General features: G+C 54.7%; 1 protein-coding gene across 2 annotated transcripts; it reads right to left on the bottom strand.

The window, feature by feature from the left end:
• Positions 1-2,316: 2,316 nt before the first annotated feature.
• MS4A15 (membrane spanning 4-domains A15) lies at positions 2,317-15,621 on the bottom strand (the record flags this gene model as incomplete). 2 transcript variants are annotated; one of them, XM_081281258.1, is made up of 7 exons in its annotated part: positions 2,317-2,433; positions 3,264-3,377; positions 3,674-3,766; positions 4,420-4,476; positions 6,842-6,964; positions 8,216-8,390; positions 15,563-15,621. In XM_081281258.1, 7 exons carry the CDS (start codon positions 15,619-15,621, stop codon positions 2,317-2,319), a joined length of 738 nt encoding a protein of 245 aa, XP_081137384.1. The 2 variants fall into 2 exon arrangements, with proteins under 2 accessions (XP_081137384.1, XP_081137383.1); XM_081281257.1 differs by lacking the exon at positions 15,563-15,621 and having other exon boundaries at positions 8,216-8,440.
• Positions 15,622-15,878: the final 257 nt, after the last annotated feature.

Below are 15,878 nucleotides of genomic sequence, written 5' to 3'. Positions count from 1 at the left end.
TCACCGTGCCTGGCTTTAATTAATGCCCATCTGGATATCCTTCTTGGTGCAGTGGCTGCTCAACTCCTTTGCCCACTTTAAATTAGGAGCCTGTCTTTTCCTTACTAATTCCTAGGACTTATTTACATATCCCTGCATGTGAGGTCTCTGTCAGATATTAGATATTTCAAAACATTTTCCCTTGTCTGTGGTTTGCATCTTCACACTCCTGATTTTTTTGCTAAACTGGAGTTCTTAATTTTAATAAATTCCAACTTATCAGTCTTTTTGTTTATGAAAATTGTTTTTTGTGTGTGTGTCCAGTTTAAGAAATCTTTGCTTAACCCAAAGTAATAAAGATATTTTTCTTATCATTTTAGAATCTTGTTTTAATTTTAAAGTTTGGATCCAGGACTCATTTAGAATAAATTTCTATGTATGGCACAAGCAGGGAATTAAAGTTTATTTTCTTTTCTATACCAATATCCAATTTCCTCTGGAACCATCAATTGAAAAGAACATGCTTTCTCCATTAAACTGCATTTGGGCCTCTGTCATAGCTCAAGTGACTCAGTGAAGGTCTCTTTCTGGGCTTTGTTGTCCCATTGGTCTGTTTGTTTATTTTTTTGCATTAAAATTATGTTTTCTGAATTATTGTTTTACACTGTGTCTTGAAGTCTGGTCATTTCAGTCCTCCAACTTTGCCTGTCTTTGAGTTTTTCTTGGGTCTACTAGGTTCTTTGAATTTCCACAGGAATGTTAGAATTAGCTGTCAATTTCCTCTCAACAGATCACCGGAATTTTGAATGTGATTCTATTGACTCTCTGGATACATTTTGGAGAAGAATGACATTTTAACAAATCAAGCCATCCATGAACATAGTATATCTCTCTTCATTTACGTAGAACTTCTTTAATTTCTTTTAATAGTTCTGTAGCTCCCAGCATTCTTCTTCTTCATGGACGTTACGCCTCTACCTTCCTTTGCCTCTCAGAGCTAGAAAGATTAAACTTTCAAATTCAGGATAACCCAGTCACTTCCATGACTTCCAATTTACAAGTTCTGTTCTTTGTGGCCTCTGCTGAAGTCTCTCAGTGGTGGACACTGTCCCTTTTATTTGCTGTAAAGTCTTCAAAAATCCACATTGCACATCTGGCCCTCCCTGGAATGCACGTGGGGGCACAGTCCAGGCACAGCTGCAGCCATCTTTACATTGTGGCTCCATGCTGTCTGGACAGGGGACATCTCTAGGGGACTTCCAGTCTCCTCAAGTTCCAGCCTGGGATTCGAGGGAGTATCCCAGCTCTTTAATTCCTCCTAACTAATCTGTGATATGTGGCCCCCACACAACCTTTTTTTTTTTTTTTTTTTTTTTAAGAGAGAGCGAGAGATAGAGCGGTAGAGAGAGAGAGAGAGAGAATTTTTAATATTTATTTTTTAGTTCTCGGCGGACACAACATCTTTGTTGGTATGTGGTGCTGAGGATCGAACCCGGGCCGCACGCATGCCAGGCGAGCGCGCTACCGCTTGAGCCACATCCCCAGCCCCCCACACAACCTTTGAGGGACTTAGTTAGCAGAGGACAGTGGGCTGGGCTGTGGTCTCAACTTGGGGCTAACCTCCCTCTTCCTTTAGTTTCTCCTTCTCTTTTCCTCCCTGATTCCTTCCCTTCTTCTCAGGACCTCTGATAAACTTAAGTCAACCCTTAGAAGTTCCTGAGGTTAAAAAAGCAAGTCATTGCAATGAGACAAACTTGAAATTTAAGCCACACAGTTTATTTTCCTCTGTGGTATGGATGAGACAAACCACGCATCAGGACCTGTGGATACTGGGCTGAAGGTGTCTCCACGTCCCTGGGAGACCCAGTCCAGGTCCCATGGACACCTTCAGGGACAGCCTTGTTCCTCAGGCAGTGGGGGTGGGGGAGGAGCAGGGAAAGGCACCGAAGGGTCCCCAGCCACCCTGGGAAGGGAGGACAGCTTCATTGTGTACCACAACATTCTGGAACATTCTGGGTTCTGAACTTAATGACCTTCCAAAGTCCTGTGGGCTAGGCGAGGTCTCAATCTGAGTCTCCACCGAGGTCGGGATTTCCCCCAGGGAGCAGAGAGAAACCCTGAGCAGCACCAGGGGACATCCCTGGAAGGGTGGGCAGGGCTCAGGGACTGAAGGACATGAACCCTGGAAAGAAACCCCTGGGGAACACTTAGTGCCACCACATGTGTGGCTTGGAGGGGACACCTGGGGAAGGGCTGCCCTCTATGAGCAAGGCGGGGGTGGGGAGAGTCAGAAGAGAGGATAAAGGCTGGACTCCAACCTGTGTGAGTCACAGCTTGCTACTCGGAGGACTCCTTGGGCATATATGCCACATTGTCATAGGCAGGGGGCGGGGAGGCTGCTGGGCTGGGGATGTTGAAGTCTGTGCTGAAGGCATTTGGCAGGAAAATCACAGACTGCGAAGAAAGGGAACCGAGTCAAAGTCCTGGAGCCCTCTGAGGCCCTCTTGTGGGCACTCTGAGAGCAGCACCCTCGAGACGCATCCTGAAATCTGTCATTCATTCAGCCAATATTTAGGAAAACATTTGCTGGGTCCAACTACGACCCAGCCACTGGGAACACAGCAGTGAGCAAAGCAGACAAAAATCCCATTTCTCTAGGAGCTAATCCTCCCGTGTGATCTCTCCGGACTGTCCCTGTCCTGATTGAGGACTTCCATTCACAGGAACTGCTGGCCCATAGCTCTGGCCTCCAGTCCTCTGGACTGTTTTCCTGAACCCAGCTCACTCCCCTGCCCAAGACCTTCAGGAGCCCTCCCACCGCACCCCCGGCAGCAATCCCCACCCCTTGCGCTTCATTTTCCTGCCCAGGCAGCTTTTGCTCTAAGTGGTTCCTCGACTTTGAATGCTCCCCATGGCCCCCCTTTTGATTTCCCTTTTCTCCATCTTCTCGGAAAATAAGCTCAATTTCCACCCCAGTCATGCTACCTCTTCCAATGTCCTTTTCTCCCTTATAGTGAATTCCGGGAGAGTCCCCCAGTCCCAGCCCAGGCTTTGGCTCAGCCCGCAGGCTCAGCTCAGCGGCGCCCCCGCGTGGCCACGGGGTGAACAGTCTCATCTTCATGGATGTGCGAGGACTTGTTTGGGACTGGTGATGTCGCTGCACGGTAGTCCCTCCACGTGCTTCCCAGAGGGAAGCGGGAGGAGGCTGGAGGCAGGGAGCCTTCCCTGCCCACAGCCCTCCCTAGAGGGCCATATATGACTTGGCCTAGGGTGGGAGTACTCACCGCGTTGGCTTGGGCACGTGTGGCTTGGCACCCAAAGTGGGTGGCAATGACTGCGATGAAGAATTCCAGGATGGTGAAGATGGTGAGCACTGCCAGATAGCCCCTGCCCACATCCTGGGGACCAAAGCCCACAGTCAAGGCAAGCCTGTGACAAGCACCTCCCACCCCAGTGGGAATACCCGGTGCAAGGTTGCCGCGTGGTGTCCCAGCTGTGCCTGGAACCACTCTTCCTGGGCCATCCTGCACCCCCTTCACCCTCCCAGGCTGCTTCCCTGTTCCCCTTGGTGCCCATTTGTGGGATCTATCAGGACTGACAGACCCTCAGTACTCTGGGGCTGCAAACTCTCACTTCCCATCCCCTCCTGGGTGTGGCTCTACTATTCTCCAAGTTGGGGGCACTGGTGACACACCCAGTTAGTGACACCAAAATCCATGAGCAGAATGGCTGTTCCAGCAAAGGCTGCCATGGCGCTGAGAATGTTGGTCCCCAGGCTGCTCCGCACCTGCAGGACGGAGAGGGACATGAGGGAAAAGACCAGGGCAAAGAGACAGAGGAGAAAGGAGAGGGGCGGCAGCTTGCCACGCCAGCCTCCTCCACCCTGCCTCAGGGACTGTGGGAGCAGTGGCCCTGCTCCCTGGGCCTGGCTGCTTTCCTGGATTGTTCTCCTTTCCTCTTCGTCCCTGGGGCTGCAGAAGGATGCCTTCTGCTTCCCTTTCCTTCTGGAAGCTGCTAGGGAGAAGGGCCTGGTCACCTTCGTGGCCTCCCTGGGCGGGGTTGGCAGCAGGCCTCTGCCTCCCTCCTGCTGTGGAAAGAGCTCAGGTGGAGGCCGTTGTGAGGACCGTCTGCCCACCAGGCCCAGCAGGGCTGCCTGCTCTCCCAGGGCACCTCGTGTGTCTCCCTTTCTCTGAGTGACGGTGAGCACTGCATCCCAGGACGCTCCCTTTCTACCCTGGATTGTATTTGGAAGTGTGTCCTGTCTCCTCCTGTCCTGTCCACGGGCACTTTATGTCTGGTTGTCCTGTCTCTGGCACTAAGCAGATGCCCAGGAAACGCTTGTCAAATGAGCCACATGAGGGAGTGGGCGGGGTGGGGGGAGCGGAGTGGAATCCGCCTCGGCCCCCTCTGCCCCTGGTCCCCACCGCCATTCACACTTACCAGGCAGCTCGTGTGGTTCTTCTCGGCTGCCACAGAGAGGGACCCAGAGATGATGAACTGTGGGAAAGAGGGGCCCAGTGAGGCTTCGGCAGGGACACTGCTCAGGGCACATCTTGCCAGGGCTCTGCGAAGAGGCCACAGGTACCAGGGAGAGGGCAGCAGCTGCTTCCTGGCCACCAAGCTGTCTGCCTTCTGGCCAGGCACCTCGGGGGTCTCTCAAGGGTCTAAAGGAGTCTGTGAGGGTCTGTGCAGGGAATTGGGGCCAGTGCTTCCAAGGTAGGTGTACCCACTGACACCATATCCCTGCTCTCACGGGGCCTCTGTCCTGTGGGGCAGCACAGACACTTCACAAACACTGGAGAAAGGTAGGGGGCGTAGTGACCAGGAGCCGCTGGGGGTACTTGAGGTTGGAGGATGGACAGGAGAGGCCTCTGAGCTGCAGAGAGAGGTGCAGAGTTTGTGGGGTGCAGAGGCCGGCTCGAGGGGTGGCTCCCAAGGGACCTGCCTCACGGCGCCCATGGGCCGGACAGTCGTCTCTAGGCTGGCTCTGTGACCGGCTGGACTGCGGGCAGGTGGCAGTGGCACTCTGCGGTTCTGGGCCCAGCACTCAGCAGGCCTGGCAGCTTGTGGTTCGCTGCTGCCATGCTGGAGAGGTGCAGGGACGGGTCACATGAAAGGCCAGAGGGAGGCGGTGAGGTCCCAGAGGCCCTGGGGACACAGGGGGTCAGGACTAGGAGGGAGCCAGCACAGCCGTCCAGGCAGTGAGCACCAGGGTGTGCGACAGAGGAGGAGAGGTGGGCCAGCGCAGGCCTTGCTCTGGAGGGCAAGTCCATGGCCCTGCTGGTGCGCTGATGTGGGAGTGGGAGGAGGAGTCCAGGATGACTCTTGGCATGATTTTGGCTTTGGCAACTGGTGGATGGCGGTGTCTTTTGCCAAGATGAGGGAGGGGTAGGGTTGGAATCGGGGCGGGAACTGAGCTTAGTTTTGAGATGTGGAGTTGCCTCTTCAGCATCAACTGGCTGTGTCAAGATGGCACTGGATTTAGAGTCCAGCTCCCAGCGCTGGAGACCAACAAGGAAGCTGAGCCTCAGAGAGGGGCAGTGACTGGCCCAGGGCTGCACAGAGGAGTCCCAGCTGGAGCCGCATCTCAGCTGTCCTGTCTCCTTCCTTCTGTGCCCATGAGGACTCCTGTGAACCTCTGACAAAAGCTATCCATGTGTACTTTCTGGGGTCCCCAGAGGCCAGCAATGTGCAGACCCCATGGAATGATTAGGTGTTGAGGCTGGGGAAGTCCTGCCTGGGTCTCCCGACCCTGATGTCTCCTGAGCTTGAAGAGCAGGTTCTTACTTTAATTTTTCCCTTCCACCATGTTTGACATCTCTCTGAGGCCTGTTGTGTGATAGAGCCTGGCAGGAGGGAGCTCAGGAAAGAATGGGACTCCTTTCTTTCTCCCTGTTGTGATTTTTTTTCTTGTAAAGTGTCCAACTTGCCCACATTTTCCTCCAACTTTGGGTCACTCTGGACCATTAAGAGTTAGCGCCAGTCCCCAGGCATGGCCAAGTGACCATCCTTCTCTAGCCATGGCGTGTCAGCAATTTTGGCCTCTCTGGACCCCATTTTTGGGGGGTTTGGCCTCTTGCTGGAGGCCGCCTGGACAGGGGAAGAAAGATGCTGTGTCTGTGTTTGCTTCCCCAGGAGGCCCTTCTGCAAACCTGACTCTCTCTCCATAAGGGGAGTCCTCACAAATGGTAGTCACCATTAGCTGCAGAACTTGAGGGCTAGTCACTGGCTCTGTTCTGTATTATCTCTTGATTTCCTCAGCAAACTACGAACGGTCAGGGCTGCGGCTAGGAACCCAGTTCTTAGGGGAGGAAGTTGAGGCTTGAGTTTCAGTGACTTGCCTAAGGGACTTCATGATAATAAGTGGTGGGACTGGGATTCAGACCCCACTGGCCTGACCCCAAAGCTTTTGCAAAGGCGGGAACGGTGTTCACTTTGCAAACACTGAAATGCGCCTTTCTCACTGGAGATGATAAGGAGGCCCTCACCTGGTTCTCCAGCAAGGGTGGGCAGCTGGAGGTGTGAATGGGCGCAGGGCTTTCTGGGCTTTCTGAGCTGGTCAGACTCCCTGGGGTAGAGTTCAGAGGGAGCCGAGGGGTTTGGATGTGGGGTGAGCCTTAGGCTCAGGTGGTAGGCATGTGGCTGTGCCATCCTTTTTTGGCAGCCTGCTCTGGCTCTTTGCTGGAACCTTCCCTACCTAGGTCAGGCTCAGGTTGGGGGTCAGGAGTTGGACTTAGGCTCTGGTTCTTGTAGGAAGTGCTTTAGGTCCCAGCTAGGAGGAGATGAGCCTAGGACAATGTGGGGGTGAGGCAGGGGGACAGGTGAGACTGGGTGGGGGCCCCTCAGATGGCCCCGCACTCACGCAGGCTCCTCCCCAGAAGGGGACGCCGCCTTCGATGAAGAGCATCCCCAGGTGGCCGCGGCGGACCATGAGCAGCACGCTGCCGAAGCCCAGGTGGATGAGGCCGATGAGGATCTGCGCCGTCTGCGGGAAGCAGCCAGGGCTCAGCCCGCGGGCCGCCGGCTCCACGCCGCCCCCTGCCGGCCCGGGAGCAGAGCGCGGCCGGCCAAGGAACTCGGATCCCATTCTTTGGAGGCGACATCATTATAACATCCGCCAGAGACAGTTTTAAGAGAAAGCCAGCTCCCCGCAGCCACGGGACCCACAGGGCAACGATCCCCGCGGCTTCATCTGCTTTGTGGTCTGAGTCCGGGTTCTGCAGCATGGCTCTGTGGCTCTCTGGTTTTCCTGGTCCCAACACTCTGCACTGACCGCCTCACTTGCCCTTGCTGTCCCCTGCTGTCTGCAATAAACATGGCTTCGAGCATCCTTTTCATTCCGCAGTCTCTCCCTCATCCATCCCAGTTTGGGTGGGCATGTCCACAGAAGGCAGATGCCTCATCCCACCCCATGCCAACAAGCTGGCGCCTAGCTGCAGCCAATCAGGCGACATCGCCACCTGGCTCCTGGGTTCCCCTGTGGCCACTCCCGCTGCTGGGTGGACCTCCCTGAATGCCTTCTGGTTCTGACAGCTGCCCAATTCGTGAATCATTCTTGGCTCAAATAAACTGTTGAAGGTAATTTGTTTAAAGATTTTCTTCTAAGCAACACGCCAGGGCGTGTCCGTCTATCCAACCATCCAATATTTTATTCCCTCCAAGAGAATAATATCTCAACGCCACCGAGACTGGAATAGAGCGTGAAGGCCATCATTGCTGTCGATGCCAGGAGCTGGCTCTTGGCTACACTGTCTTGGTCCCCTGGTCCCCTGTCCCTCATTCCCCTGCTCATTATATCCCAGCCCTATCAACCTTCTGTCTATGTTCTTGAACAATCCTCCTCCCTCCCACCCAGAGGCCTTGACACTTGCTGTCCCCTCCACTCTGAGGATCCTTCCCCTCACCCACCCTGGGTCGATCTTCCCTGACTGCCTTCAACCTGACATTTAGGTTTTAGCTTCAAGGTTAGCTCCCTAGGAGAACTTCCCGGCCTTTGCTGGTGTCGCCCCTCCCCCACCCTCACAGCCTCATCAGCCTCATTAGTTCTCTGAGTCATCTGTTCCCCGGTGAGCTCCACGGGAAAGGGTCCTGGGCTCTCTGGTGCAGGACCCAGACCTCCTCAAGTATCTGACCACTGCCTGCTGCCCCTTCCCGGGTGTCCTGGATGTCCCACGGCTGGGCGCTCACTACCTGCCCAGCACCTAGGCCTCAGACCTTCTGGAGTTGCTGCTCTTACCCCTAAAGCTTTGGGCTCTCCGGTCAGAAATGTCTCCACTGGACGCAGGTCGGGCTGCTGGGTGGCCCTGGGCGCCTGCGCCCCCAGCGGTGGTTCCTCGAACTGCACGACCCCTGGAGGCTGGCACATGGAGGGGGGCAGAAGGGCGGGAGGCGGGCGGAGGCCGCTGGCATTGCTGGGCGGGATGACCACGAATACCCCGTTGCTGGCGGGAGGCGCGGACATCGTGCTCAGGGGGCCTGGGAAACAAAGGCCCGGAGATAAGAAGGTACCGATGGAGGCTACACGTTTGCATAAGGCTTCTTGTCTTTCCTTACCGAAGGCAGGATGTGGTCCAAACCTCTGATCATATTGAGGAAGCCGAAAATTAAGGAATGGAGGAAGGTCCCAGGACAAGGGCTCACAGGCAGATAAGCCTGAGACTTAACTCAGGTCTCTTTGATATCAGAGGTCCTGATCTTAAACTCTTGTGCTGTATTATGTGAAAGGCACCCCCCACCCCTTTATTTTTTTGCTACACTGGAGATCAAACTGAGAGCCTTCTGTAGGCCAGGCAAGAGCTTCCCCACGCAGCTAAAATCCCAGCCCAAGGGGGGACATCCTGAAGGAGCAGGTACTTAAACATACTCATTTCCCCAGAGAGGGTAAGTGACTTTCCCAAGTACACACAGCTAGTGCAAGGTAGAGTTAGCCAGAGTGCCAGCTTCTTTACCCTTAGTTCAGGACTTACTCTTCCCTTCCTGCCTCTCAGTCTGCAGCTGTTGAACTTGTGCAAATAATTCCCCTGGGTGGGTTCCTGCTGTGGGAGCCCTTCTCTTTGACAAATGTCATTATGTTGCCAAGATGACACGGGTTATGGAAACATTGGGTGTGGTTGGTCTGGGAAAACATTAGAGAGAAACCATCTATTAACCAGGTGTCGGAGATGAGTTAACGAGGAAAAAGCAGGGTGATCCGTCTGCTGGATTATATGACGTTAAACACGTCAACCTTCTTGTTGGCCTTCTGAGCTGAGTTCAGCATTTCAGGACACAGCTCCGGACCCCAGCAGATTTTGGTCACCTCACCTTGCCTCAGTTCCCTGACCAGTAAAGTGGGGATAATAACACTGGTACCAGCCTCATAACACCCCATCAAAGCCATCCCTTACCCTGCTTAGGCACAACACTCATTGCCTGAAATATTTTCTTTCTTTTTTTTGGTATTAGGATTAAACCTAGGGACGCTCAACCGCTGAGCCTCATCCCCAGTTCCAGCCCTTTTTATTTTTTATTTAGAGACAGGTCTTGCTAAGTTGCTTAGGGCCTTGCTAAGTTGCTGAGGCTGGCTTTGAATTCCTCCTGCCTCTGCCCCTCCAGAGCCACTGGGATTACAGGCATGCACCATTGCGCTCAGCTCCTGAAATAGTTTCTTAAACATAACACATGTATGTACATGTGCATCTCTGTGTGCATATATTCCACTGTATACACATGTGTGTGCCAGTCACTTAAAATGAACAGCAAGTGTGTCTCTAGTGCCCTGAGAGCTATTGCGCATGTCCACCGGGAGGCAGCAGCTCGCAGACTGTGCGGCAAGTTCTCTGCAGTCCTGACGAGGCCTCGCGGGTGGGTCTGCCCGCGATGCTGGGGTCCTTGGGTTCGCCTCCTGTGTGTCCTCTGGGCAGCGTGTGCCGTTTGCTCTGGGACAGGTCTGAGCTCTGTTGGAGGACATGCTAGGCAAGGGTCAGTGTGGACCTGCAAGAGTGAACCAGAGGGAGAGCAGCATGGGCTGTTGGGCGAGGCCTGCAGGGACTGGGGACTCTGGAGACACCCAGGACACGCTGGGTGACAGTCTGCAGCCGCGGACTCTGGAGACACCCAGGACACGCTGGGTGACAGTCTGCAGCCGCGGACTCTGGAGACACCCAGGACACGCTGGGTGACAGTCTGCAGCCGCGAACATTATCTGTTCACTGTAAGTGACTGGTTTATATGTCTTAAATTTGAGGCCAGTGGTGTTATAACCAACCACATGGAGAACGAGGTGTAAGTCACTGTACATTCTGAAGGGCTTGCTAACAAGGCTTCCTCCAGCCAGGGTGCTGTGACAACACGTGACAACAGGAGCAGGTCTCCATAGGGATTATGCACTGACCTGCCACGCAGCACTCACTCTGTTGGGGGCTCTCATCTGCATGAACTCACGTTAAAACGATTATTAGCAGACATGAACATTGATTAGAACAGGATTAACAAACTTTTTCTCAATCAGTGAATATTTGGGGCCTTATGGAACCACGTACCTTCTGTTGCAATTGGGAAACTCCTCTGTTTTAGTGCAGAGCAGACATAGGTGGCACACACACAAATGGGTGAGGCTGTTGTTGACAAGAGCACGCGGTGGGCCATGTGTGATCAGTGGACTGCAGCATGCCACCCCTGTTCTTAGAACACGGCCTGGCACATAGTAAGTGCTCAGTGAAATTCACCTACTGCTTTAAATAACTGCTGCGTACAGTGATTATATGCTGGGCAAGATGTGAATCTGCAGTGAGCTGCCCTACCTTTCTATATAATAAGGGGAATGACGGCTGCTGCTATGGTTTGGATCCCAAATGCTCTTTTGTTAAATGCCTGGTCTCCAGCTTGGTGCTCTTGGGAGATGGTGGAAGCTTTAAGATGGGACTTGGCCAGGCGCAAGCTTACAATCCCAGCAGCTCAGGAGGCGGAGGCAGGAAGATTGCAAGTTCAAAGCCAGCTTCAGCAACTTAGTGAGGCCCTAAGCAACTTAGTGAGACCTTGTCACAAAATAAAGAATAAAATGGGCTGGGGATATGGCTCGGTGGTTGAGTGTCCCTAGTTCAATCCTGGTACCAAAAAAAGAAAAGAAAAAATAAAAAAAAGGAAAAGAAAGAAAGAAAAAAGAGAGAGAGGCGGACTTGGGGGAGGTCCTTAGGTCATTGGGGGTGTATCCATGAAGGAGACTGTGGGATCCTGGACTCTTCTCTTCCTCTTTCCTTCCTGACTCTAAGGGGCGTGGTCTTCCTCGGCCTCATGCTCCTTCCATGATGTGCTGCCTCATCACAGGCCCAAAAGCAACAGGGCCAACTGATGGATCATGGACTGGAACCTTCAAAACTGTGAGCCAGAATAAACCTTTTGTCTTTATAAGTTGATTATCTCAGGCATTTGTTACAGTGATGGAGAGCTGGCTCATACAGCTGCCCTCTTGCCTGAAAGGTTGTTAGGATCACTGCAAAAATGGACAAGAATATCCTTGAAGATAGGAAAGAGCAGTGAAGGGCTGTGCTCAGGGTGACTTGGCTAGTAAATGGCAGGGTGTGGAGTTAAGCTCACGCGTGTCCCAGCCAAAGCCTGTGTTTGTCCCCTGGGGCTGCCTCCAGGGGCAGTCACGCTGTTCTTTGACCATTGGTCTGGCCCACATGTTCTGGTTGCCTTCAGGTCTGGTGTGGCCACATGACATGTTTTGGTTAAATGAGTGTCTGAGCGGAGGGTCTAGTGGTCAGTGCAGGACCCCACAGAGCTCCTCTTCCCTGTGTCACAGTGACTAGCAAAGTTCCATGCAGAGGGCATTCTATTTACCTGGGCCCCCGAGTAAGCAGGACGAGGAACCCGAGGAAGAGATCAATCTTTGTTATTTTAAACCATTAAGATGTTTGTTACAGCAGCATAACCTGGCTTCTCCTGACTGCTACCTCCTCCTGAAATGAATATCTGTAACACACACACACACACACACACACACACACACACACACACACCACAGTCCATGCCCTCGAGGAGTCTAGAGTCTGGAAGGAGGAGCAAGAGGAATTTGCAATTCAGTCCCACGAACAATTATTGAGCATTTACTGTGTGCACTGGGCTCAGGTCCTGGGAGTCCCTGTGAAGTAAAAGAGGCCACTTCCAGGAGAGAGAGGCTGGGGAGATGGGGGAGGCGTCCCGGATGGAGCTCAGGGATGTCTTCAGGAAGGACAGGGCCTAAACCAGCAACCCTAAGACTGCTCTTTTTACCCCCTCCTGGAGGCTCCTTCCCTTCCTTCCGTCTGTCTGTCCTACCCACTGGCCTTTCCTCTCCATTCCAGACATATTTGGGAAGATGAGGCAGTTTCTGGGGACATCAGTAAATAAAGACTGTCTGCCCTAAGACATGAAAATGGGATGAGAGAGACCGAGGGCAGGAAGATGGAGAATCTATTTGAGGATGACCCACCCCATCGACAGACTTTTGACTTTCTCAGATGTGAAAAATGTACAGTTACAGCCATCATCTCACTCTGAGAGAGAGTCCGGCATGGAGTATTAGCTGTGCTTTAGAGAGGAAACAGATTCAGAGAGGGTGAGTGTCATCCTCCTAGTCACACAGCACCCCAGTGGCAGAACTGGGATGGATCTTAGAACACCACCTCTCAGAAGGAATGACAGTGACATTATGGGATTCATACACTTCTGGGTTAGAAGCAGGCTTTCTTGGAGTGAGGGGACTGATGCTTGAACTTGACTCCTTGGAGGAAGGGTTCTAAGATGCTAGGCCTTCCCAGATCATCAAGTTAAAAACCAGTGGTGGTGGGGGGGAATGCATCTGCCAGCTCCGCCTTCTCCAAGGAGGTTCATTAAGGCAAAGCCATGTTCTCACTTTCATCTGGAAGGACATCTTAACAGCAGCAGGGCAGGAAGGACACCATTTAAAGGAGCAGACCTAACTCAGGAAGGCTCACCACTGGGTGGACGTCATTCCATGGGGACAGTTGAAATCTGCATCTGAGACCCACGGTGGGTTGTGGGTGCCCTTGTGGACCTTCTCTGGGGCCAGGAGGGCTCTGGGATCTCCTCAGGGCTGAGCCACCCAGAAGGAGACGCATGTGTAATTAGCAGCTCCTCTCCCGGGTGGGTGGTGAGAAGTCTGATCAAACAGACCTCGTGATCCTGGGGGCCGGGGGGGTGGGGACGAGAAGACACCTGCAAAAATAGGCTCTCTGCCCCAGGCAGGTTACGTGGCAATCACAAGCAGGAAAGTGTCACAGAGTTCCTGAGACTCAGGAGCCGCTCTCTCCCCACCCTCTGCAGCCCTGGGTGAGGGATGGGCCCATCTGCTGCTTCCGAGACCCACCTGGTCTCTGTGCCATCCTAACCAACCAACCGCGTGCCCCAACACTGCTGCGTGTGTGGCAGGGACAGGCAGGTGGAAAAGAGGGAAGGTCACAGCCCTCACCTCCAGGAGTTACGTGGCAGCCTCTGTCTTGTACAGAGACAAAGAAAACCCCCTGACCTAGGTAGACATGAGGGATCAGCTGTAGTGACAGCTGTGACGGCCCCTTGTGGGCACAGCCCTTCACAGTTTACGAGCTCTCACAGAGACCCCTCTGACAGCCCTGAGAGGCGGGTGGGATGTGCCCACTCTGCAGTCTGGCAAGCTGAGGGTCCGAGGAGCAGTGTGGTGGGGGGCCAGGCTGTGGGCCTTGGAGGCTGAATGTATCAGAGACGTTCATGCTGAGGTTTTGGCTGAGATGCTGGGGTGAATGGTGCCACCAACAGCCCAGGGGGAATTGCAGAGAGGAGGTGGCTGGGAACCTGCTAGGTGACTTTTACACCTTCCCCACAGGGGGGGAGTGGGGTTGAGAGCAGATTTGGGGAGAGAACATTTAGAGTGTGGGGGGGGAGGGGGACACACCCTCGTTCTCCTCAAGGGTGTAAGGAGGCTGTGGGGCAGAATTCCTGAGTAGGCCCCGCGAGTCGGGACTCCAGAGTTGAGCGAGGAGGTTTTGGGTGGGTACCCAGGGGAGAGACCCTCAGTGATGGGCATCTCTGCAGAACCCGCGAAACAGCCCTGCAGATAAGGGCCAGCCTCAGGGGGATTTGCCAGCTCAGAACAGCCCCTGGCGAGCCCATGAGCCCCTCTTCTCCTTCCCCATCATCTGGCCTCACAGTGCCACCCGAGCCAGCTGGGCCGCAGGGAAAGGGAGGGGGACCACACAACGCCCTTCTCACCTGCCACACAGCACGGGACTGGACGCTCTGAGGCTCTGAGCCAGAGAAGCCTCAGGACTGCCCCGGTCCCTTCTCTAGTCACTATGGCTGTCAAAAGTGGGGGATGCCCATCGGGTGCCTGAATCTGGCACGCAGGAGGCCTTGGATACCTGCCGGCTTCTGCTGGGTTGGCGACCTTGGGAGCAGATTCTGTTACTGTGCCCGTTTTGCAGACGGGGAAGCCGAGGTCAGAGGCAGGCAGTGGGAGGCGGCCATGTCCTGGCCTTGCTGGTGCTGAGCAGCCAGGGATCCCCCTGGGAGCCCTCTCGGCTTCCTCTTTATGCCCAGGCTGGAGCTGCTGCTTAGGGAGGTGCTACAGCTGGGGACAGAGGCTCCAAGTGGGCATCTTGGACAAAATGCACAGGAGCACAGCTCGGGGCGGCAGTGGTCAGGCCACAGGCCCTGGGGGTCAGCCTGGGGAGCATCCATACTACCACCACGTGGGCTTAGCCGGCTAAGCGACTTGGGCAAGAGGCTTCACCTCTCAGGGCCTCGGTTTCCCCGTCTGTCAGGTGGGTGGCTCTGGTGTCGGTCGGGGTGGGGTGCTCCAGGCTCCTGAGGATGCTGCTGGACTCCCCCACTGCCAGCCTTGCTCCCAGGACCCCACAGGACTTTGCTCCTTCTTCCAGAGTCCCACCCTGAGGCATTGGACTCCCAGGAGGCCATCCTGGGCTCCTGGGTGTCAGCCCTTCCAGGACAGACCTGGGGAGGAGGCCAGCACAGGCTACCTAGATGCGAGGCAGGCTCCACCCCAGGGACGGCACATGCCCACCACGGTTCCACACACTGTCTCCCCCAGAGGGGGGTGGCCAGGCAGCCCCTTCCTTCCCTGGGTCTCCATTTTCCCCTCCACAGTTGACGGGGAGACCATCTTTGTCCTGAAGCCCTGAAAACCCCTGCTGAGCCCTCTCTTTCTCTAGGAGAAGGGGCAGGGCAGGGTGCCTATGTCTGGGTTAAAATTATTCCTCTGGCCAAATGGTGGATGGTTGGGGGTGGGGGTGAGGTTTCCCTGGAGGATGGCTAGGACCTGGGGTCTTGGGGGATACGTGAGTCATCTCAGTCCCTGGCTTTGAGCAGAAAAGGCAGATGCTCCTCCTTTGCCCCTACCTGCCCATGCAGGAGGGCCCCAGGCCCTGAGCTGAGGTCTCTGTCAGTGGGTGGCCCTGGGAACAGTCCTGTCCCCCTCAGTGCCAGGTGAGGGGGAGACCCGCGGGCCTCAGCCTCTGTCCAGTGGTCTCTTCCTCTCCCCCCCTGGGGACCCCATGCATCCCCTTCCCCGTGCCCCCCATCATGTCCAGGTTGGGAGGCGGGTACTCACCGGGCTGCCACGGCTGCTCTGCTGGCCGCCAGCTCCCCGCTGCCTCTGTTCTCCCGCATTCACACATTTTCCTGTGAGAGCTTTGCTATGTGCGTGGGGCTTGGAAATCACTCTGCTTGTGAGCTGCGCCTCTGGGAAGTGATCAAGTCCCTCCTGGTTCTGAGCACCCCCCTGCTCTGGGCCAGCAGAGTGGCTGAAGAAGTCACTCGGGGGTCACTGGTCTCCCAGCCCCAAGGGCCCTGGGGGAGCATCAAGCCTTCCACCCACCGGACGCTGAAGCCCACAGAGGCGGGCGAACTGCTGGGGTTCCTCTGTT

This window comes from Spermophilus citellus (genome assembly GCF_964194105.1).
Source record: "Spermophilus citellus genome assembly, chromosome: 2".
Classification (NCBI taxonomy): Eukaryota; Metazoa; Chordata; class Mammalia; order Rodentia; family Sciuridae; genus Spermophilus; species Spermophilus citellus.
This window is presented reverse-complemented; position numbering and strand designations above follow the sequence as displayed.